Source organism: Tenrec ecaudatus, chromosome 1 (assembly GCF_050624435.1).
Source record: "Tenrec ecaudatus isolate mTenEca1 chromosome 1, mTenEca1.hap1, whole genome shotgun sequence".
Taxonomy (NCBI): domain Eukaryota; kingdom Metazoa; phylum Chordata; class Mammalia; order Afrosoricida; family Tenrecidae; genus Tenrec; species Tenrec ecaudatus.
Window position 1 is genome coordinate 30,454,717 of NC_134530.1, and position 21,337 is coordinate 30,476,053.

A 21,337-nucleotide genomic window follows, 5' to 3' on the forward strand; every position below is an offset into this window, starting at 1 on the left:
ATGATGCCCTCAGCTGCCACCGCCCCCGCCCCCACCCACTCCGCGACTCCCGCCGCCCGCTCGGTGGCTTCGCAGCTAGCGCCGCCCCTCCCCCGCTAGTGGAGCCAAGCCGAGCTTCCGCACCTCCCCCGCTCGGGCTGCCTCCAGTCCCGGAGACACCGCCTCCGCACACCGGGCAGCCTCCGCGCAGCTCTATGGGGGTTGGAGTCCTCGAGGCGGCCCTTTGTGCGCCGCTGCAGCGGGGCCAGAAACTACATTTCCCACAATGCTCCGCGCCCGCCCCCGCGCCACGCCCCCTCACCGCTGGTCTTCAGTCCCCCACAGACTACATTTCCCGACAGTCTCCACGGCTCTCCCGCCCTCCGGAGACACGAGCCGAACTGGGCGTCAGGTCGGGGAGCCGGTCGGGTTCCCGCTCGCTGCCGCCGCCGCCCCCCGCAACCACTCTCCCACCTCACTCGCCGTGGACGCTGCACGGCCGACACTTCTCGGCCGTGAAGCCGCCACCTCTGGAGCAGAGCCCGGAACGCGACACGCCGAGCCCCTCATCAGCTCTAGCCGGGCGAACCTCCTCGGGTCCGCCCTCGCCCGGCGCGGCCGCCGGAGCCCCCCGGCCCTTAGCGGCTCCGCGTCCGCCGGACCCCCCCGGCCCCGAGCGGCCCCGCGTCCGCACCCCAGCTCCTTCACTCCCGCTGCCGCCGCCGCCCCCTTCTTTGAACATGGACTCCGACTCCTGCGCCGCCGCCTTCCATCCGGAGGTGAGTGAGGGCTGCCCCTCGATCGCCCCTGGAGCCCCCGTCCCCAGCTTGCGTCCCCAGGTGCCAGAACCCGGCGGGTCGTGCTCAGCTTCCCCTCCCCCAGCTTTCCGCCACCGTCGCCCCCCCACCAGCCCAGCCCCCGCCCCCCGCCCGGGTCCGCGCCCGTCCTCCGCTGGCCTCGCTTCAGCGGCCCTCCCCGGACGCCTGCATCCCTCTCCCGGGCCGCCGCGCCTACTCTCCCGGGCCGCCGCCTTCGGCTTCCCGGCGCCGGGGACCTGTTTGCGCCCCAGCCCCGCGACTCGGCCCGCTAGCACGCCAAGGGTCCGGCCTCCGGGAGGAGCCCCTCCCCCCCGCCCGGAGGGGCTCGCGGCCCCTCGCGGCGGGGAATCGGCTCGGCGCGGCCCCCGCGCCGCCCCAAATCCCGCGGGCCCGCGCCCCGCCCCCTGGCACAGTGCGGAGCCGGATCGCCCCCGCCCCCTCAGCGCTTGAGGGGCGCAGCCCTTGGAGGTCCTCCGCCTCTGGTTCGCGCGGCCCCACCCCCACCTCTCCACCTAACCCCCCCACCTCCGCGCGCACCGCCCCCCGCCCGCCGCAGGCGCTGCTCGCTCCGCCCCGGCTCTCCCCCCCTTCCGGGGATCGGCCCTGGGTCTCGGCCACCCCCGCTCGGGGCCCCTGACCCCCGAAGCTAGCTCGGCCGGGTGCCGGTCTCGGCGCTGGGGGAGGGGAGGCGGCGTCCTGGCTCACCGCCCGCCCGCACCCGGGGGCGGCGCGTGGCCCCGCCCGGGACCCCGCAATCCCGCCGGCCGCCCGCGCCCGCCCCTTCCCCGTGGTGGGCCCCGCACTTTCCGGGCCCGATCGGCGGGGGAGCGGCTTCCGCGAGCGGGCGGCGGGGAAGGGGCCGCTCCGCCATCTGCTTTTCTGACGGCGGCGGGGTGGGGGCGGCACGGCGTCCCGGAGGCTCCCGCACCGGTGTCCCCGCGTCGTCCGCGCGGGCCAGGGGCTGTACCTCCACCCGCGCCACGTCTGGGTTCCTGACCCACTTTTGCGCGATCCCCGCCGTAACAAAACCAAAAAGAAGAAACTTCCCTTGAGTTTTGGGATCGAGCTTAATCCTATGAACCGGCCGAGTGGGACGGGCCTCAGTGTCCCCAGGGGATGGGGGCAGGAGCCCGGCTGCAGGAAGCGCCGGAGGCCAAGGCAGTCAGTCAGCCTCTGGCCCGTGGTATCCCGGGCGCTTTTCGCTCGGAGTCGGGAGCAGCCGGCAAGTGGGAGGAAATTGGAGTAAACGCAGCCTGGGGAGAAACCTGTGGGCACTGCCTGAGCCGCCCGGCCCATTCCAACACGCGTCTCGGCGGCGGGTCCCCCACTTCATGACTTCCCATTCCAGTAGGGCAACCGGTCCCCAGGTTCTGGAAGTGTTCGCTGGACACCTGAGGATGAGGGGCAGGGGCTAAAACCAAAGCGCAGTACTAAATAGACTCGTCGAAAACAGAATTTAAAGAGCAGTGGTTTCGCTCGGTAGCAAACAGGGCATTTCCCCCTGTGTTGCTCTGTTCTCCGCAGAAAGAGAACCGTTTTAGGGGCCTTTTTAGATCTCAGGGGCATAGGAGACACATTAAGCCCAAACGTGTAGTCATCTAGCTCAAATTTACAAGTAGAAAACTTCTGGCCGCTTCTTTGAGTTGGGAAAGACTTGAATGCCAAGCCAAGTCGCAGTTGGAGCAGTGGAGGGGGACAGTCCTTGCTCCTCCGAAGAACAGTTTAGCAGGAGGAGGGTGAGGGGGTCGTGGGCAGCCCCCAGGCATGGGTAAATAAACCCTGAAGGAGACTGTAAAGCAGTTGACTTTTTAAAATTACTTAAAATTCTTCAGTTACCAGCTGCAGCAGGAATGTCATTTCAAAATGGAAAATCTGTAGCAAATAATAGTAATAACTACCACCCATAGTTATTAAAAGCTCTAGCTAGGACTTCAGGGACTGATAGACAACAAAAAATGCCACAGGAGTGCTGAGAAATACGCTTTTTGTACATGCTTTTATCTCCTAACCGGCTTCCCAGGATTCTTGGCATAAAATCCTAATACTCCTCTCAGCCTCTTGGAAACAATGCTGCTTCTTGACCTGAACTTACCTTATCTTGTTTCTAGAATATTTATAAATCTGGTCTTGCATGTTAGAGTGGTTGACAATGGTTTCCACTCAAACCTTCAAACCCTGCGTGGCTGTGTGTGCGCTTTCAAACACCGTTTTCTCCTCTCGTATTAGGAGTACTCCCCCAGCTACAAGAGGCGCAGGACCGTGGAGGATTTCAACAAGTTCTGTACGTTTGTCCTAGCGTATGCTGGCTACATTCCTTATCCAAAAGAGGTAATTTTCAGAACTTTCTAGATCGTTTCCTTTAGCCAGTCCAACTAGAGACCTTATAAAACCTGCTGGAGTGGCCTCACACCTGATGGCCTTGAGGTTAAGTCTTGGTGTAGCCCCCTTGTTTTGGGGGCGCTGTCAGAGTTGAAGCTCTCCTAATGGTAATCATGACCCCATGTGAACAGAGTCGGAGTTCCCAGTGTGTTTGCCAGGCTGTCATCTTCACAGGAGCAGATTATCAGACATCTGGGCAGAAATCTGTTAGAAACAGTTCAGCCAGGGGAGTGGTTCCTAAAACGATCCTAGAAAATGTAGGCTTGTTTAAAGATGATTTAATAAACATTTAATGTGTTTTAGAGCTTCTTCAAATGATGTATTTACATCTGATCTCTCTGTCAGTGCTTACTTTCCATCAGCACCAGTTGTCACCACTTAATTCTAACTCATGTACCCCCCCCCCCCACCATGTGTGTGGGGGTAACTCTGGAATCCAAAGGTCTTCTGAGGCTAGGACTTTGCAGAAGCTGAGGACCAGGCCTTTTCAGTTAGCATTTTGAGTGATTTCCTCGTCTGTGCCACGCGGGAGCTCCGGCTCTTAATGGCTGGTAGCGATTGAGTGCTTACTGTGGTCAGCCACCTTTATTGTAATGTTCTAGGAGGTGCTTTAATGGCTTGACCCTGGTGGCACAATGGTTAAGCATTTGCCTGTTCACTTAAAGGGTGGCAGTTCAAACCCACTGGTTGCTCTGTAGGAGACAGCGCATTTCCTTAAAGATTATAGCCTTGGGGACCCTCTGGGCAAGGCTACCCTGACCTATAAGGTTGCTAAGAGTCGGAATCAAATGAGTGACAGCGCTTTGATTTTTGTTGTGATTTTGTGTGTGTGGTGGCAGAGTGTGTAAGCACTGATCTGCTCATTGAAGGGTTGGCAGCTAGAACCTACCAGGTGCTCCAGGGGAGAAAGATGGGCAAGACAGTCAGTTTCCATAAAGATGGACAGCCTTGGAAACCTGGGGGTAGGGGGTGAGGGTGCCCTGGATAGGGTTGTCAAGAGTTGGAAAGGAATCGATGGAAATGGGTTGCTTTTGTTTTGTGGGGGCAGGGGCTTCTGTACCTCCATTTGAAAGATGAGGTAGCTGGGAGCAGAGCAGAGCGTGTGTTCAACCCGACAGTAGTTCCGGATCCACACAGACCGGGTTCTGGTTCAGCCTCCAGGTTTCAGGACAAACAGCATGAAAAATGCCCTTCAGGGTCCAAACTCTATTTGAAACTAGCTCATTATTTAACTGAAGGGACTTTCTCTTTACCAAGTGACCAGGATAGTGGACCAGACTGCCATGTCATTCAACTTCTGGGGCTCCTTCACTGTGTACCAAGCTTAGAAGGGAAGAAGCGTCTCAGGAGATGAGATCTCAGCAGTGCTGCCGTAAACCAGTGGTTCTCAACCTGTGGGTCGTGACCCCTTGGGGGTTGTTGAACGGCCTTTCACAGGGGTTGCCTAGTTCATAACAGTAGCAAAGTTACAGTTATGAAGTAGCAACGCAAATAATTTTTTGATTGGGGTCACCACAACCACGAGGAACTATATTAAAGGGTTGTGACATTAGGAAGGTTGAGAATCACTGCTTTAGACCAAGCAGAATGTTGCCACTATTTCCAAAAAACCTGCGTGAATGGCCAGCAGAAAACTCCCAAGGCTAGGCTAGCTCCTGGGACAGTGATTTAGCTACCTTGATTTCACAATATTTTTGGATGACACCAGTGTTTTTTGAAAGTATCATGCACTTAATTAAAACGCTTCCCTTAGGGTAAATAACTAGAAGGAAAGGGAGAGAGGTGTATTCAGTGATGGGTTCTGCAGGTTTTTATTAAGCATTTATTACCTTTCTGGCTATGGGGCTGAAGGCTCGTTGATGAAAGGCAAAGTCTGTCACCCTCCCCCCATTTCTCCTGGTCTTGGCAGGATGGGGGTGGGGGTGGGGTCTCCTATTTTCCTGAAAGGCTCATTGAACTACTACCTGACTCTGATCCTCAAGTAGTCAGCTGAAGCCAGCTGATCTAAAAAGCTCAGGTTAGGAGGGCTCACCTCTGGGGGCCCTTGCCTAACCTGGTGGCCTGAAGGCTAAGCTAGGCGTCAGAATAACCGGCATCCCTGGCCCTTCTCTGCCCTTGCAGGAGCTGCCTTTGCGGAGCAGCCCCAGCCCTGCCAATAGCACAGCCGGCACCATTGACAGTGATGGCTGGGATGCCACATTCCCTGATAGCACGTCTCCAGTGCCCCTGCCTGTTTCGGACCGCTGCTTCAGTCACCTGCAGCCCACCCTCTTACAACGAGCCAAGCCTAGCAACTTCCTCCTGGATAGAAAAAAAACGGACAAGCTGAAGAAGAAGAAGAAGAGGAAGCGGAGGGAGAGTGACGTGCCTGTCAAGGAGGAGTACGTGGGAAGCTTGCTGAAGCTGGAAACCACCGACCCCTATGGGCCGACCCCCACGAGCCCTGCTCTGCAGGGCATCCCCCAGGCCAGCAGCGAGCCCAGCTCAGGCTGGGACTCTGACACGCCCTCAAGTGGCTCCTGTGCCACAGTGTCACCCGATCAGGTCAAAGAAATAAAGACGGAAGGCAAACGGACTATCATCCGGCAGGGAAAACAGGTGGTGTTCCGGGATGAGGACAGCACCGGCAACGACGAGGACATCATGGTGGATTCGGGTAGGTGGTCCTTGGGTGGCTTCCTGGGTGGGTGGGTAGAAAGGGACACGTCCTAGGAATGGTGGGGATCCTGCCGTTGGCAGTGCCATGGCAGAGTGGGTCCCATCATCACTGGGGAGAAGGGTAGAAAGAGCGGGGAGTACCAGGATGCTTAGGCAGGGGCTAGTCACAGCTGGAGATAGCTGAGATGCCAGGACAAACTGCAGGAAGTAAGGAGAGCATGCTTCATAAATCGGCATCTGGTGACTGCACCCTCCCCACCCCCCAGCTGTTCCCGGTCATCCATTTACTGATAGGGTTTTCGGAGAGATAGTCACTGCTCGAGGGCAAGTCCAACCAGCTCTTGTTTGTGGAGTAATAGGTCTCCGGGTGGGTGTGGCTTTCTTGCTGGAGAGGAGCTGGGTAGGGCTGTTCTTCCATTGATGAGTTCTTGGCTTTTCAGATGACGATTCCTGGGACCTCGTCACCTGCTTCTGCATGAAGCCCTTTGCGGGCCGCCCCATGATTGAGTGTAACGAGTGCCACACCTGGATCCACTTGTCCTGTGCAAAAATCCGCAAGTCCAATGTTCCTGAAGTGTTTGTCTGCCAAAAGTGCCGGGACTCCAAGTTTGACATCCGTCGTTCCAACCGTTCCCGGATGGGTTCCCGGAAGCTGTTTCTGGACTGACTGCTGGTGCGTGGGGAAAACTGGGCTAGAAACTGGAAGGGACCGTGGGGGGCTCTAGCCCTTTTTTTTAGTTGAGCACAGAACACTACTCTGGCGCGGGCAGTCCTTTGCCATCCAGGTGCCTCAGCAAAGGACAGGTGGTTCAAAGTCTAAACTGTACATATAGCCAGGGAACAAATAAAGTCTTGGTTGGCCAAAGCTGCTGCTAGAGTGGTGGTGGTCTCTGCAGTAGAGGTGGACTGCACACCCAGGCTCAGGGGAGTTTGGGTCACTGGAACATGAGGGTATGTGGCATTGTGAACGTTTGATAGCATTGATAACAAATTCCCGCCGATTGGAACAAGTGCTCGCTGTTCTCCCTGCTCCTGCTCTGGTCGGGGCAGAGGTGTTCTGCTTCCCCAGCCTGGTAACGTGAACAGCCATATGTGTAAGTTTTTCTTGATTGTGAGTCTTTTACCATAAATATCTGTACAGCAACATTCAAGGCCCTCTTCCTGGTGGCTTGCCCTAGCTACCTGCCTCAGCCACTGCTGGCTCTCGGCCTCTGCCTGAGGACCCTTGGGGTGGGTGGTGAGTTAGCCAGTGATTCCCAGGTTTCCTCCTGTTTGTTAGGGGGCACAGTACGTGGCCACTTCTCTGTGGAAAGGGGAGGGTTGGTAGGGGGGTTTGAGGTGATCTGTGTTCTTGACGCAGTTTCCTGTTTTGCACGATGTATAAAAACTGGCTTTTTGCACGATACAGCCAAAAGTGTTGGCCGAGTTCCTGCTGGGTGCCCTTCCTCTCCAGTCCCGTATCTGGGGTGCTGGCAGGGACCTGAACAAGTTGTTTTCGAGCGTGGGGAACAGTTAAGTTCTCCCTCATCTCGTCCCCTCTCCTCATTCCAATGGCATAAAGGCAAGGCAATCACTGGGAGCTGTGTGCTCCTCTAGAGAAGGTTAGAGGAGACCTCCCTTCTGGGGGAGGGGGGAATCCCATGCCCTTCATACAGGCTGGGCCTGCTGGTTTTATGGGGCAAGGTTAGGACTGGGGTCTTGGTTTTTTGTGTTTTTTTTTTTTGACCAGGGTCTTTTTGTTTTGTTTTGGCTTGCTTTGGTGAGCAAAAGTTGGGATGCCGTTGGCCCTCCCTCCCTCAGGAATCTTCCATTGAACAGCAAAGTTATTTCGGTTGAACCAGGATCCTGGCCTGGGGAGACCCCTGTGTGGGCAGTTGTGGGAAACCAGGGAGCTGGCTCCTGGAGCCCCACAGGAGAGCAGTGCACCCAACCCTGGTGCTTGTGGGCTTGAGCTAGAGGCCTTCAGCTTTCTGTGCCATCTCAGTTCAAGTACTTGTTTGCAAACTGTTTTTTGTAAATTGATGGGTGTGTTTTCAAAGTGTTGTTTATTGTAAAGGCACAGAGAGGAAGAAGGTTCCTTTTAGCTGTGTTTATCTGCAGCTGGGCAGGCCTGCAGGCTCCCTGCAGGGTGCTTCCCATCCCCCAGGCAGGTCTACCAGGAGACTCCTCCATACTCTCAAGTGCCCAAGTGGTTGAAACCTAATGTGGACTTGTGAGAGCCCAGCTTTTCTCCTAGTTCTTTTGACCCTTGTCCTGTCATCTGACCACCCCCACGGGGGAAAGTTCTGTTGTGAAGGAAACTGTTAAAGTTGGTTTCGAGAGAAGCTTCGTTCACCCCAGACAGCTAAGTGATGATGGAGAGGAATTTGCCAAAGATCTGCCTGGTGACATGGCCCATCCATGGCCTTCACCACAAGAGCAACCAAAGTTCAAACAAATGTTTTGTTTTAATGCCACAGTTTTAAAGTGCATTTAAGAATTCGTGTGGTTTTAGGATGGAAGTGTCATCCATGGTGGTCGGTAAGTGCCAATGCACAAGGTTCAGTTCCTGGAGGGGCCTCTGGAAGACTTTGGGTGCTCATCTCTACGTTATGTTTTTGTTTCCACCATTTCCTTTTTCTTTTAACAGATCTGTCCCTTGCGGGAGGTGTCTCAGGAGTCAGACACCTTGATTTAAAAAAATTTTTTTTTTTTTTTTGTTAGATTGAGCTGGGCAGCTGCAATCAGCTTCTTTATGCAAAATGGGGACAACCCATCGAGGGTCTCCTGGTTGGTGGCAAATGAGGTGAAGGGAGGAATTGTAGCCCCAAATAAAAGTCCCCTCCCATTGGCTTTGGCCAGATGAGACACTTCCCATCACTTACATGGTTCTGTGTAATTAAGAAATGTTTATGTGTATAAAGCGAAGCTGTTTCTGTGAAACTGTATATTTTGTAAATAAAGATATTGCTACTTTGAGGTTCATGTCTGGCTTCAAGTGTTTGTGTTACGCGCTGAAGGAGTATCGCATCTGCCCCCAACACATGTAACACGTATCCGACCCCCACACCATGTCTGCATGCGGACAAAGGGGAAGCCCATGTCAGGATAGTGCAAAATGGAATTACAATACCATCAAGTTTTCCATGAGCTTTTGAAGCCCCCGCATGTACTGCAATACTTTCTCAAGAAACAAGACCACAGTCTGAGTAGCAATGAGGAGTATTACAAGCTCCAGGGTGAGAAGCCTGCTTTGGAGACACTACTCTGAGGATTTGCAAAACGGAGGCTGCCATGTCCCTTGGAACTTCATTTTGCCCCTTTGCTTTGGGCTCCCTGTCTTCCCACCTTTACTCAGCTGTGACCAATTAAGCCTGCTTCATGCTGAGCTGTGCGTCCTGGTGGCATGGTGTGTTAAACGCTGAAGTGTAAGGTGGGCAGTTCAAATCTACCAGCAACTTCGAGGGAGGGGAGAGGGCTAGATGCGGCTGGCTGCTCTGGTATTTTATAGATTTGATAAGCCCTATTGGAGCAGTTTCGCTCATAAGGGTGGCTATGAGTCTAATTTACTGGATGGAATTTGGTGTTCATCATCCCTGGCTGGGACCAACTTGTCACCAACCATTACTTCCTTCAATGACAAGTGCTGATGAGTCTGTTCTGACTCAGCGAGTCTGTGTACAAGTTTGTTCTGCCATCCTCAATCTCAATCCTTGCTGCCTTTGAGCCCACTGTTGCTGGGGGTCTTTCTGTTTTCACCCTGTCTACAAAGCTCTGATGCCCTCTAGAGACTGATTCCTCCTCATTAAGTGAGGTGAAATCTTCGCTTCCTCACTTTTAAGGAGAGTGAGAGGAGAGGAGGTATATTACCCTGGGCAGTGCGCTTTTTCCTGGTTTGCAGGTAGAAAGGGTGTGAGCCTTGGGGTTCCCAAGGTTACAGGAGGTGCGGGGCAAGCCGGACTTTGGGGAACTGGGGTTAAACTTGCTCCGGGCCACTCATTTCAGGCCTCTAGTAGTTGCGCTGTAGCACCCTTTGAATTGAGGACCTAGAGTCCAGGTGGCTGGGCTCGGTTGCCAGGGTCGCCGCCGCCTCAGGACCAAAGGCTAGCTGGGCGGCCTCTTCGGACAGGCCCCGCCCCGCAGGCCGCGCTGGCCCCGCCCCGGGATCAGGCTCTCCTCCAGGCCCCGCCCACACGCCTCCCTTTCAGCTGGCTCCAGATGCCAGCCGCGCTGGCCGGGTCCCCGCAGGCTGTGTTTGCTCGCCCTGGGGCGCGGGCCCACCCCTTGGCGCCCCTCCGGCGGGGTTGGCCCCGCCCACCCCGCGCACTGGCCCCGCCCCTCACGCTGCTTCCGTCCCTCCAGCCGGCCGCGCCCCGCACGCCCTGGCGCCGCCATCTTTGTTAGGGGCAACGGGGGTCTGTCATTCCGAGATGCCGAAGTCTTGCGCAGCCCGGCAGTGCTGCAACCGCTACAGCAACCGCAGGAAGCAGCTCACCTTCCACCGGTGAGAGGCGGGGTATTGGGAGGCGCCCGAGGTCGGGGCCCGGGGCACCGCTGCTCCGTCTGGGCCGCCCAATACCCAGAGCGCTGGGTGGAAGAAAGGTCCGGCCCAATGCGGGCCAGCCGGGAGGGTCACTTCTTAGTTGTACCCTGAGCGGAGGGGTCAGGGTGGCCCGGTTTCAGGCCGGTGACATGGCATTAGGCTCAGGAGGAGCCTCGCCTCCGCCAGTGGTGAGACGAGGGAAAGGACGCAGAGAGGTTTAGTTACCTGCCTGCAGCCACACAGCTACCTGGAAACTCCGGCCAGCCCAGGGGGTTTCCTCGAAGGGGAAGGACTTGTGTTGGGCCCTGGGCAATGAGGCTCAAATCCTAGCACCCCTCCCCCTCCCCCCAGGCAGTGCACATCCAGAGACTCTGTAATTGTCGCCCTCTGAGTGCACAGTGCCCTCTAAAGTGATTGATCCTCTGTCTATTGCAGGACTCAGTTGGTTTTGAACCCGTTCAGTCAGGGATGACGCAGGCAGGACCAAACCTGAATTTTACCTTGTGGGCGTACTGAAGATGATGGGTGGAAGTCCTGGACGGAAGAGACACCTGAGCCCTTTTAGGAGGTGGATGCAGGAAGTTGGGTTACTGGAAGGACAATGGAGAGCCAGACACACTCAAAGCCCATCCATGGGCTACCATCTTTGTGCGGGCACCATTTTGTTTCTGACTAGCAAAGGGGAGCCGCTGCTGGTGTGCACTGCCCGTGCTGCCCTTGTGTTCCCTAAGGAGGGACTTAATAGGTTTCCCCAGCCTGTATACCCACCCTTTACACTTGGGTCCATTCGGGTTCATGCAGTTGGCCAGGACTGAGTTGGAAACAATGGCTCCAAGCCCTGGTTTCTTGCATGTCAGGTTGCTCTCTCTCCTCTCTGGTCCCTCTCCCCAGAGATGTCCCTCCCATTTACAGCCATGGCCTGGGACATGCAGGTGCTCAACATGCATTTGCTGAACGAAGGAATTAAGGATGGTTTGTTAAGTCTGCTTTGGCTCCGCCCTCTCCATTCATTGAGGCTGGGTGGGATGGAGGAATGAGAACTGGCTGGCTGGCTGGGTCCCTGTGGGCAAGGGAGGTGGAAGGAAGGGACTCTGTGGGGGTCAAGAAGCATGGGGGAGCTTGGGGGTCTGTTCTCGAACTCCACCACCCAGGAGCATGGTCCTGGCCTGAATGAGTGTGGCCCTGTCTGGGGAGCTTGTCCCCTGGTGTGCATGAGGGTTTGCACAATTTCTGCAGGGGTCCAGCTATACACTATTTCTCTGCCCCTTTGGAGCACGGCGCCAAAAAGCTGCCTCTACTTCCTCTTCTGCCATTACCCTCTTTATAGAATAATTTTTTTGTTATATATCATTCATTCAGAAAAGTTCACACATGGCCGATTCCCTTTGGATGCTGCATCCCCACTATGCCAGGCAGCAGAGGGAGGAAGCCCTAGCTTGAGCTAGCTAACTCCTTTAGCCGCTTTTGCATCTCAAAAAAAAGAAAGAAAAAAGTTCACACATCATAAGTGAACAGCCTATTGTTAACAGGGTGAACCCACTTGTGTGATGTCCCTAGGAAAACCCCTGAGCTGTGCCCCCTGGAGTTCCTAACCCTCCTTCTCCTCCCAAGTAACCCTTGGGCTGCCTCTAGCCGATTGGATTTGTTGCCCCTTTTTTTACTTTAGCTAACTGCAGGCACTCTGTGAGTCCTGCCTGTCTCATCTTGATCACCTTAGTTTGTGAGTCAGCCTTGGGGCACTAGCGGTCTCTCTTGTTCACTTCCATCGATGCTCATAGTGACCCAATAGGACAGGGTAGAAACTGCCTCTGTGGGTTTCTGAGACTGTGCTCTTTACAGGGGTAAAAAGCCCAGTCTCTCTCCCAAGGAGTGGCTGGAACTGGTGTGGTTTCAAACTGCTCACCTTGCGGGCTCTCGCCCAATGCATAACCATTACACCACCAGGCTCCTTCACACAGCACTAGGTCGCTCCTTTCGTGGCTGGATCGTGTTCCAGGGAATGCAGAGCAGAGCTAGTTGATAGGTTCTACAGTGGAAAGGCATTTGGTAGCCTCTGCCTTCCTGCCTTTACAAAGCTGCGGTGGCCACCCACTTGTGCGCACACCTGGGAGCGGAAGTCCCTCCTATTCTCTTGAGCCCATTCCAGCCAGCCTCTTGCCCCCTACCAGTTGCACACACTGTCTGTGGTTCTGTCCTGGCCACCAGGAGCCTTCTGCTGCCAAGTCCAGTGGGCAGGCCTCGCCTTCACTGACCTCTGCAGTGTTTGACACAACTGAGTACTGACCTTTGAGAACTTTCCCCTTGGCTCCGAGGTCGCCACACTTCTGCCACGTCCGTTGTCACAGGTATTCGTTCTAATGCTTGGCGTTGGAGCACCTCACCTTGGCATGATCCGTGCCCATGCTCACCACCCCCCACTGCCCCTTTGCAGCCAGGCTGTGTGTCTTTATTGCTGTTGGTGCAGGGATGGCCCGTGTTGGCTTCGTCTGCCCATTCAACTTCAGTATTTGAACATATTAAAAGCACTTCAAATTTAATCTGCAACACACAGGAACAAGGCCACTACCCCTTCCAGCCTGGCCCTCGACAGCCGCTCCCCTGGATACACGGGACTCCTTCCTCCCTGTTCTTCCTCAGAGCCTCTTTCACAGCTATGGAGAGCCCAACAGCAAACTCGCCGCCTTACTAGCACAGTCCCTTGGAGTCTACCTGATTTCCACCTGCCTCCCTGGCCCCTGGTCTGGGACCCCCCTCTCCCCCCCCCCCCCCCCCCCCCCCGCCCCTAGCAGGCAACAGAGTCTCAGGCCCACGATGCCGCCCTCCTTGAGACCCACACCATCTGCCACCACCCCGCCCTCCCCAGGCCCCTAGTCCTAGCCTCGAGCTCCCCCTTGTGGCTCCTGCTCACGCCGGACATGCTCTGGGTGCTTGGCCCTTGGTCTCCTCCTCACAGGGGCCTTCCCAACCACCTGGTGCTTCCTGGCCCTAAGCACACCATCTGGCACCGCCTCTGGGAGGGCTTCGTTTTTCTCTCACATCCCAAGCACCAAGCTCGGGGCCTACCCGACACAGCTGGCTCTTGAGTGGGTGAAGGCCCACCTGTGAACTTGGCTTTGGGAACACAGCCCCTTCCAAGTCCCTGGCCACAGGCTTTCTTATAGGATGCTCTTCAGGGTGGTGACACAAACCTCTGGGATTGAGGTCACTGCACTGTACCCAGTAGCCCTGGCACAGTGGGCTGCTGACCACAGGGGCAGTTCTACCCAGCCCGAGAGGGTCGCTATGAATCGGCACTGACTCGATGGCGGTGAGTTGTAATACAACACGTTCAGTGGTGCCAACACTCCTCCCCTCTACCCTCTGCCCCCAGGTTCCCGTTCAGCCGCCCAGAGCTGTTGAAGGAATGGGTGCTGAACATCGGCCGGGGCAACTTCAAGCCCAAGCAGCACACCGTCATCTGCTCGGAGCACTTTCGACCCGAGTGCTTCAGCGCCTTTGGGAACCGAAAAAACCTGAAGCACAACGCCGTGCCCACAGTGTTTGCCTTCCGGGAGCCCACGCAGGTAGGACCCCGTGCTGGGCTGCTCTGAGCCCCACGGGGCGCATTCAGCCAGCATTAGGGCACAGGGGTAGGTGGGGTGAGGTGGTGTGGGGTGTGGCATTCTCTGGGCAAGCAAAGGCCAAAAGCTACAGTGAGAGCCGTACTAGCCAAGCTCTGTGTTACAATAATGCTGCTTTTAAAATGAATCATGTTACCAAGGGCTCAAATAGAAAGTAAATGCTTAGAAAATGATCATGGCAACATATGGACAGATAGGCTTGATACAGTTGGTGTATGGAATGTTCTAACAGCTGTAAGAGTCCCCAATAAAATGAAGGGGAAAAAATATTTAAGCGGGCATAATCACGGGGCAGAGCATGAATGTATAGGCATTATCTCCCATTTATCAATCTCAACCAAGTAAATAAATCACAGTGTAAAGTTTAAAAAAAAATCATGTTAAATTTCTGTCTCTATGTAGCTCCATAGATAGATCGATAGATACACATATGTAAATTATACATCACCACAGACTACGGCTGAAGAAGCTGACTGGGGAATACACTGAGAGCTTATTCCTTGATGCATTTTTTTCCAGGGCCTCCAAGGGGCCCAAGACTGCACAATGCAGTCGGCTCTGTAGCAAGGAGGCTGGCTGAAGCTTAGCAGTCTTTATGAGGATGGCAGAAGACCAGGGCAGGGTTTTGTTCAACTGTCTGTGGCGTTGTTATGAGTTAAAAGAGGCTCAGTGGTCCCTAACACCACCATCTACTCCCTGATGGGCAGTTCTGAAACATATTCAGGCAACGGATGGGTATCATAAGTGGATGGGCATTTGAAAAGGCCATGTTGGGGAGTGCGTGTTACAGCACAATAGCCCAATCCTGGAACCAGTTCATTGGAGACGTCTTGGAGAACACTGAAGACCAGACACTTACAGGAGCTACCAAAAGAGAAGCTGAACACATCCCCCCCAAAATGCAAATACTAGAGCTGGCGTTCAGGCTGATCATGGGAAGGACAATGTTGTAGCAGCTTCATGAAGAGTCAAGGGGTCAATTTAAACACGGGCATAGATCTCTCCTAGCCACTCACAGCGCAGTTACCGAAGGTAAGAGACGCTGTTGGAGATTTCGAAAACAACAGAACCGACACTGATGACCAAGTTCACTGTTGCAGACACATGAGAAACAAGTCTCGGACAGAAGTGCTCCAGGAGGGGTGAAGGCCACCCACCATTGACCTACTTGAGTCTCCCATGAGCAGAAGGATGAGTGTATGCAGTTCTTTGAGATAGCCTCCTTCTGAAGCCGCGTGGATGTACCTCCCGAAGAAGGCATGAGGCACCCCGGAACTGAGGGCAGCCATCCCATGATCTCAAGCAGACTTCATGCAGAAGGCCAGCCCTTACAGGCTTGCGTGAGCAGCACGTTTAGTTTTAAGAAGACAACTTTGACTGACGTAGTAATGGAGGGTGAACTGTGGTCTGTATTTCTCAATGTTGAAAGTGCTTTCTTCCTAAGCCGCACTTGAATGACCATAAGCTACACAACAGAACATTTCATTTTCTGCCCCTAAAGAGACTCATTGTACAACAGTGATTCAAGGACGGTTTGATTTGCCAGGTGAGATGCAACTATTGGTTTCTTCTTGTCAGGAGCAAAGAAGACTGAAGAAAATCAGTTCAAGGAAACACTTAGTCCAGAGGAACCATGGGAAACACGCTTCTGCTACCTGGAGACCAGAACTAGATGGTATCCGACTCCCAGGGCCCACTACTCGGATACTCTGCTAAGGATCACACTAGAACGTCCTAGACCAGCGGTTCTCAACCTTCCTCATGCCGCGACCCTTTCAGACAGTTCCTCATGTTGTGGTGACCCCCAACCGTAACATTATTTTCCTTGCTGCTTCATCACTGTCATTTTGTGACTGTTATGAATCGGGCGACCCCTGTGAATGGGTTGTTCGACCCCCAAAGGGGTCACGATACACAGGTTGAGAATCGCTGCTCTAGACAGAAAAGAGGGGGGAGAACAAACGCAGAACTTAAAAATAATAGAAAAGGCCAGACTTACTAGTGAAACCCCTAGACTATGAATGGCCCTGAGACATTCCTCAAGCCTAGAACTAAACCCACCCCCAAGGATCCACTTCCCCCCAATAGGCCTCTAAAGAGGATGACAGTACCAGGGGGATTATATTCAATGCCACCAGCCATCCAACCCAAAAGAACAGCCATTCTGACCCAAAAATAGAGTTCAGAAAGCGGGAAGGACAGCAGAGAACAAATGGGAACTGGGAGCCCAGGGAGGAAGCGGGGAGTGGGTTACACAGAGGAACCACTGCACAAAATCTCTGCAAATGATAGAACGGAAAACTGATATGCATGCCATCAGTTTATCCCCAAACTACAATAAAACAGCAGCTCCTGGACCCCTCTGAAATATCCTAGTTAAGCCAGTGACCCAAGAAATGGTGAGTTGAAAGTCTCAGCCTCGTCCCCCCTGCGGGTAGGGTGTCGGAAGCTCCTAGCATAGAAAACAAACAAGCCAATTTTCTTAACAGACAACCTAGATTAGATTCATTGTCCTTAGCTATGGAAGTGGATGCTGTTTGGCAGCTTGATTGTGACAAAATCCCTGAAGAATTTCTAAGAGCAAAGACTAGAAGGAAATGTTTATAGTTTTGATTTTATTATTATAGTTTTTGGAAAAGTTTTTTTTTTAAAGAACATGTTAGAGGTGAAAGGTCTATCAAAAATAAAATACAGAAATTTGTTGTAATGTTTGCTTCCTGATCTTTCAGTTTGCTTTTATGACATCTTTTCATTTGTTCTTTTATAATCATAGCATGTATGCTGAAACATGCATCAAAATTGAACTATGAGCCATTTAAAGCAAAGCTGCCGAAAGCCCCTTGTCGGTTGTAGCAGATCAACAGCATCTCACAACTGCCCAGAGAAGACACTGACTCGTGATCTTTGTGGTAGATGTGGAATATTCTTTTGGCAGAAAATGTGGTAGATAGTAAAAATCTTAGTACCGCGCATCTACTAGAAATTTTATGATCCCGTTCATCTGCTAACGTGGCAGATGTTCATCTGCTTGTGTGTTTCGCTGCCACTATTACGGTTGCATTAAAACGAAGTTAGAGCGTGGCTAGCGGAGGCACACAAGCACGAGGAGGTTGCCGAAAGTTCATGGAAACATGTCAAGTCTCTTTTAAGCCTGCTTTAAAAAGAACTTTCTGTACTTCCCATATCCCAGTCCGGTGTGTGAGTAAGCAGTGAGTCTGGCTCTGGGTGGGAAGCTAGTTGGGCGGCCATGAAGTGTTCCGGGGAGGCAGCCTTGGCAGCCTGGGTGCAGGGAGAAGCCAGGGCAGCAGGTGGGTGGCCCTGGGGGCTGGTGATGGTGGTAGGAGTACCTGGAGACCGGGGTTCCCTCATTCCTGAGAAAGGAGCCCTTGTGGCACGGTGTAGTGGGTTATGCCCTGGGCTGCTAAGGGTGAGGTTGGCAGTTTGAAACCACTAGCTGCTCCAAGGGAGAAAGACGAGACTTCATTTTCCTTAGGAATTTGTTTGGGAAACCCACCGGGGCAGTTATACTCTAGGTCACTGTGAGTCAAAACTTGACTCCGGTGGGATTGTCTCGAGGGGTGCGACGTGCATGCGTGCGGGTCTGGCTCGAGAAGAGTAGGCTGTATAAAATTCCATGGGCCTTGTAGGCACAGCAGACCCCAGGACGAAGCCTGACAGGCACATGGTCCCTGATCAACTCCGACTCACAGAGGCCCTGTGGGTGTCCCAAGAGAACGTGCTTGACAATGGCCGTGTTTCCCAGAGTTCTTTGCCAGGCCTTTCTTCCAAGGTTCTTCTGGGTGGACTTCAGCCTCCAACATCCCACTAGCAGCCAGTGTGCTTCCCCTGTGGACCGACTCCCCAGCCACTCCAAACCAGGTAGCTCCATCACCTTGGGAGCCAGGGTGGAGAGGGGAAATCGAGAATGACAGACGGCCCTCAAGAACAGGGGGGCTGCCCCAGCAGCAGATCCACCAAGAACACCTCAGGGCTGACCCTGCCCTCAGATGTCCAAGTGCCTGCTGCCTCCACATCAGGCCTGCTCACCCTCCCTTTGGGCTGCCCCTGACCACCTTATTCCCACCCCTGCCCTTCACCATCATTGAGGATGTGGGCCCCAGGGGGGCAGGGCCTTTGGCTGCCCGCTTTATTTCCAGCACCCAGAACACAGTCCAGCACAAAGCGGATGCTCAATACTGGCACCCCGAGCACACCTTAGCTACCTGACAACACTTGTGGGAAAAAAGATTGATGGACTGATTGAGGTTATGTCTTAGAGGTCACAGTTTAACAACGTGGGGGGGAAGGGCATTCAGAGTCCTTGTTTTTCAGTAAGGAGGAGCCGTAGGCCACAATAGGGCAGCACTTGGCTGTTAACCCAAAGGTGGCCGTTTGAATTCACCTAGCAGCTCTGCGGGAGAAAGACCTGGCAAACTCCCGTGGGGGCCTTTGTCTCCATCACATGGAATCATGGAGGTTGAAAATGGATGGTAGCTAAGACTGGCAGGCAGGTGTCCGGGTGTCTGCCTTGGGGATGCCCACTCTGTCGGTAGCGTCTGATCTGAGGGAGAGGCAGTGTCTGCTACCCGAGGGTCACTCCACTAACGAGGCATTTGCCCAATCCCACACCCTGGGGTGACACAAGAATTAGGGTCCTGCGTGCGCGGACCTGCTCAGGGGGACAGCGGCCCCTGACGTGGGCGCCTCATGGGAGCGGGTCTAGTTTGGATCCGTTGGCCCGGGTAGGGCCTCGGCTCGGGTTGTGGGGCCCGGGGTGGGCGACGGCGGGGAGGCAGGCCCCGGCGCTGGCGTGTCCAGGCTGTGTGGTGGGACGTGGCTGGGGTGCGGCGGCCCCTGCTCACCGAGCCCCTCGGGCCAGCGAGTCACGGCTGTGGTGGCGGCCGCCGGCTGACTGGGCCCGTTCCTCAGGTCCTGCCCGCGGCGGGGCCCGATGGCCCCGGGAGAAGCACGGACGCCGCTCTGGAGGAGCTTCAGCTGCCCCCGGATGCAGACGCCGCAGGCCAGGAGGTAAGGGGCGCGCGCGTCTCCGAGGTCACGGGGCAGGTGGCCACCTCGGTTAGCCTTCCCACCCACGGGTGCCCGCTGTGTCCACACGGGAGCGCCCGGGCCTGAGCCCTCCCCGTGTCCGGCCTGTCCCCAGGTCGTGCCGGCGAAGCGCGCGGGGCCCCAGCAGCCCTCGGACCACAGCTACGCCCTGCGGGACCTGGCGGCGCTCAAGAACAAGCTCTTCCGGACGCTCCGGGAGAACGACCAGCTGCGCAGGCGCCTGCGGGCCCAGCGGCGGGAGCTGCGGAGGCTGGGCCGCCGCCTGCGCGCGCAGAGGGGCCGCCGCGCCCACGTGACGCTGCGCGCGCCCCGCCCCGGGCCCCGGCCGGCCTCCCCGCGCTCGCGGCCGGGCGGGCGCCACAGGCTGCAGGCGCTGGCCAGCGCCCCCCGGGAGAGGGCTGAGCACTGAGCCCACGGCAGTGCGTGGGGGTCCCCGAGAGGCCGGCGCCGAGCCTGGCTTCCCGTGCCGGCCTGGTGCGCATAAAGCGTCCGCTCTGGCCGCTGGGGCGCCGCCTGCGTCTCCGAGCAGGGAGGGCAAAGGCGCCCGCCTCGGACTTGCCAGAAGGCGCTTTGCTGGGACCGCAGCCTCGGCGGCCGCCCGGGGCTTGCAAGGGTGGGAGTGGGGCTCCGCCCGGAGAAACAGACGGTAACACGGCCGAGTCGGATCCCCAGCTTTCTGCAAAGGTTTATTACGGTGCCTTCTGTACAAGAGCCGCCCGCAGCCGAGGGACAGGGCGGTTACCAGAGACCCACGTGACCCACGGTCTATTGCACGATCCACGTTCCGGGTTCAAGTCAGAGCTGTGTTTAAATGGAGATCCTACGACCTCAACTGCGATCACGAATTGCAGGGTGGGGTGGGCCAGCGCCAGGGACGGAGCCCCCCCGGGCCCCCCTCTCGGCGGGCGCTTGTTTGCGCCAGTTAACAGGTGGCCCGTTTGCCCCCGGAGGTGAGGGCTCCGCTAGGGCCGAGCCGGAGCCTGCAGGGAGGCCGCTCCCGGAGCAGCAGCGCCCTCTGCTGGGGCCGCGGCGCAGGCGAGGTGGGCGGGAGCCCGTGCCCTCCTGCTCAGGATTTGGCACGAGTCTCAGGCCCTGGTCTTGAGAGCCTCTCCCCACTGCTGTAGGTCTCGATGTGCACAGCGAGTCACGCAGCCAAGTCCGGGGTGGTGGTGGGGGGATGGCTCCTGGAAGGGACAGAGGGGGACAGGGGTGGGCCCTGGGACCGGAGCCACACCCCTCTCCCAGGCCAGGGCCAGTTGGAATGGTTGCTGAGACGCTGGGAGGGAGGGGAAAGACCAGATTCCAGACCCAGATGTTCTCATTGAGGAAGCAGGCGCCAGACCCCAGAGTGCATGCCAGACTGGCTCTGCAATGTTGCCACCCAAAGGGTGGTCAGGAAACTGGCGGGCAAGCCGAATCGCCCTTGACCCTGACAACCTCTGCCCCGGTGCGTCCTTCCTTCTGTTCCACTCTACTATCCACGGTCAGTCTGGACATAAGAAGTGGTTTGCAGTTCTGTGAGAGTGGGATGCTCCGTGCACACCTCAGAGCAGACCGATGACTACGGGATGGTGGTGGCAGGCGGCAGTCAGCGCGCACAAAGAGGAGCCTGAGGGTCCCTCCCTCCAGGAACATGATCCGTGGGACAACTGACAGGGCTGTATGGCTCTGGTCCAGGCGGGGCTGCCTCGGGTCCCCGGCCAGCACCTGTGAGAGCTGGGGGGGTTGTGTGTCTCTGCACAGAACTGATACGGTACCACTGTCTATTGGAATAATATAAAATAAAAACATCTGATGTTTGGCCTTTTCCCTGCTTCCCAATTTGTAGATTGCCAGGACAAGATTTTTTTTGCAGCCTCTTTTAAATCTTGCTTCTCAGGGAGTTTATCCATCTGCATCAATCCTGTGAGCTGTGAAAGACAAGAGAGACTAGGTATCACAAGGCAACAAAAGTTCCTAGCCCCTCTTTGTACTGCAGGCCTGGCAGGACAGAGACCACAAGTGGCAACCAGGATACCAGCTGCACAGGCCAATCACTGGACACACTTAGAACATGAGGGGCGTGGCCTTCTCACCAAGCCACCAAGCTGCAGTTTACAGGGGCAGGGCTCACGAATCCACGCCCGAAAGGGACAGAAGCTCTCCTCGGAGCATCAGGAAATGACTGCATCGGTGGCAATGCCAAGGCCCCTTGTTCCTTAGGTGGAGGCACAGGTGGCTGCTGTCCCCTGTGCTGGGCTCTGATGCCCCTACCCAACAGTGGCTGCTCCCCTCTTGGGCTGGCTGCGGTGGCC

The 21,337-nt window shown here is 55.8% G+C and overlaps 3 protein-coding genes across 4 annotated transcripts in view; 2 read left to right on the plus strand and 1 right to left on the minus strand.

Moving 5' to 3' along the window:
* The first annotated feature begins 350 nt into the window (after window positions 1-350).
* Window positions 351-8,792, plus strand: PHF13 (PHD finger protein 13). Of its 2 annotated transcripts, XM_075550559.1 has the most exons (5): window positions 582-758; window positions 3,024-3,125; window positions 5,298-5,832; window positions 6,275-6,507; window positions 8,538-8,792. In XM_075550559.1, exons 1-4 carry the CDS (start codon window positions 720-722, stop codon window positions 6,499-6,501), a joined length of 903 nt encoding a protein of 300 aa, XP_075406674.1. In that variant the 5' UTR covers window positions 582-719; the 3' UTR covers window positions 6,502-6,507; window positions 8,538-8,792. The 2 variants fall into 2 exon arrangements, with proteins under 2 accessions (XP_075406681.1, XP_075406674.1); XM_075550566.1 differs by having other exon boundaries at window positions 351-758; window positions 6,275-8,792.
* Window positions 8,793-10,191: 1,399 nt separating this feature from the next.
* THAP3 (THAP domain containing 3) lies at window positions 10,192-20,945 on the plus strand. The gene is made up of 4 exons (XM_075550579.1): window positions 10,192-10,317; window positions 13,727-13,919; window positions 18,906-19,004; window positions 19,138-20,945. Exons 1-4 carry the CDS (start codon window positions 10,244-10,246, stop codon window positions 19,450-19,452), a joined length of 681 nt encoding a protein of 226 aa, XP_075406694.1. The 5' UTR covers window positions 10,192-10,243; the 3' UTR covers window positions 19,453-20,945.
* The window catches only part of DNAJC11 (DnaJ heat shock protein family (Hsp40) member C11), a 60,793-nt gene continuing 59,152 nt past the window's right edge, over window positions 19,697-21,337 (minus strand). Inside the window, exon 16 of the mRNA XM_075550575.1 lies at window positions 19,697-20,953. Coding sequence (XP_075406690.1) covers window positions 20,928-20,953 — 26 coding nt within the window. The 3' untranslated portion in view covers window positions 19,697-20,927. The remainder of the gene's footprint in view (window positions 20,954-21,337) is intronic.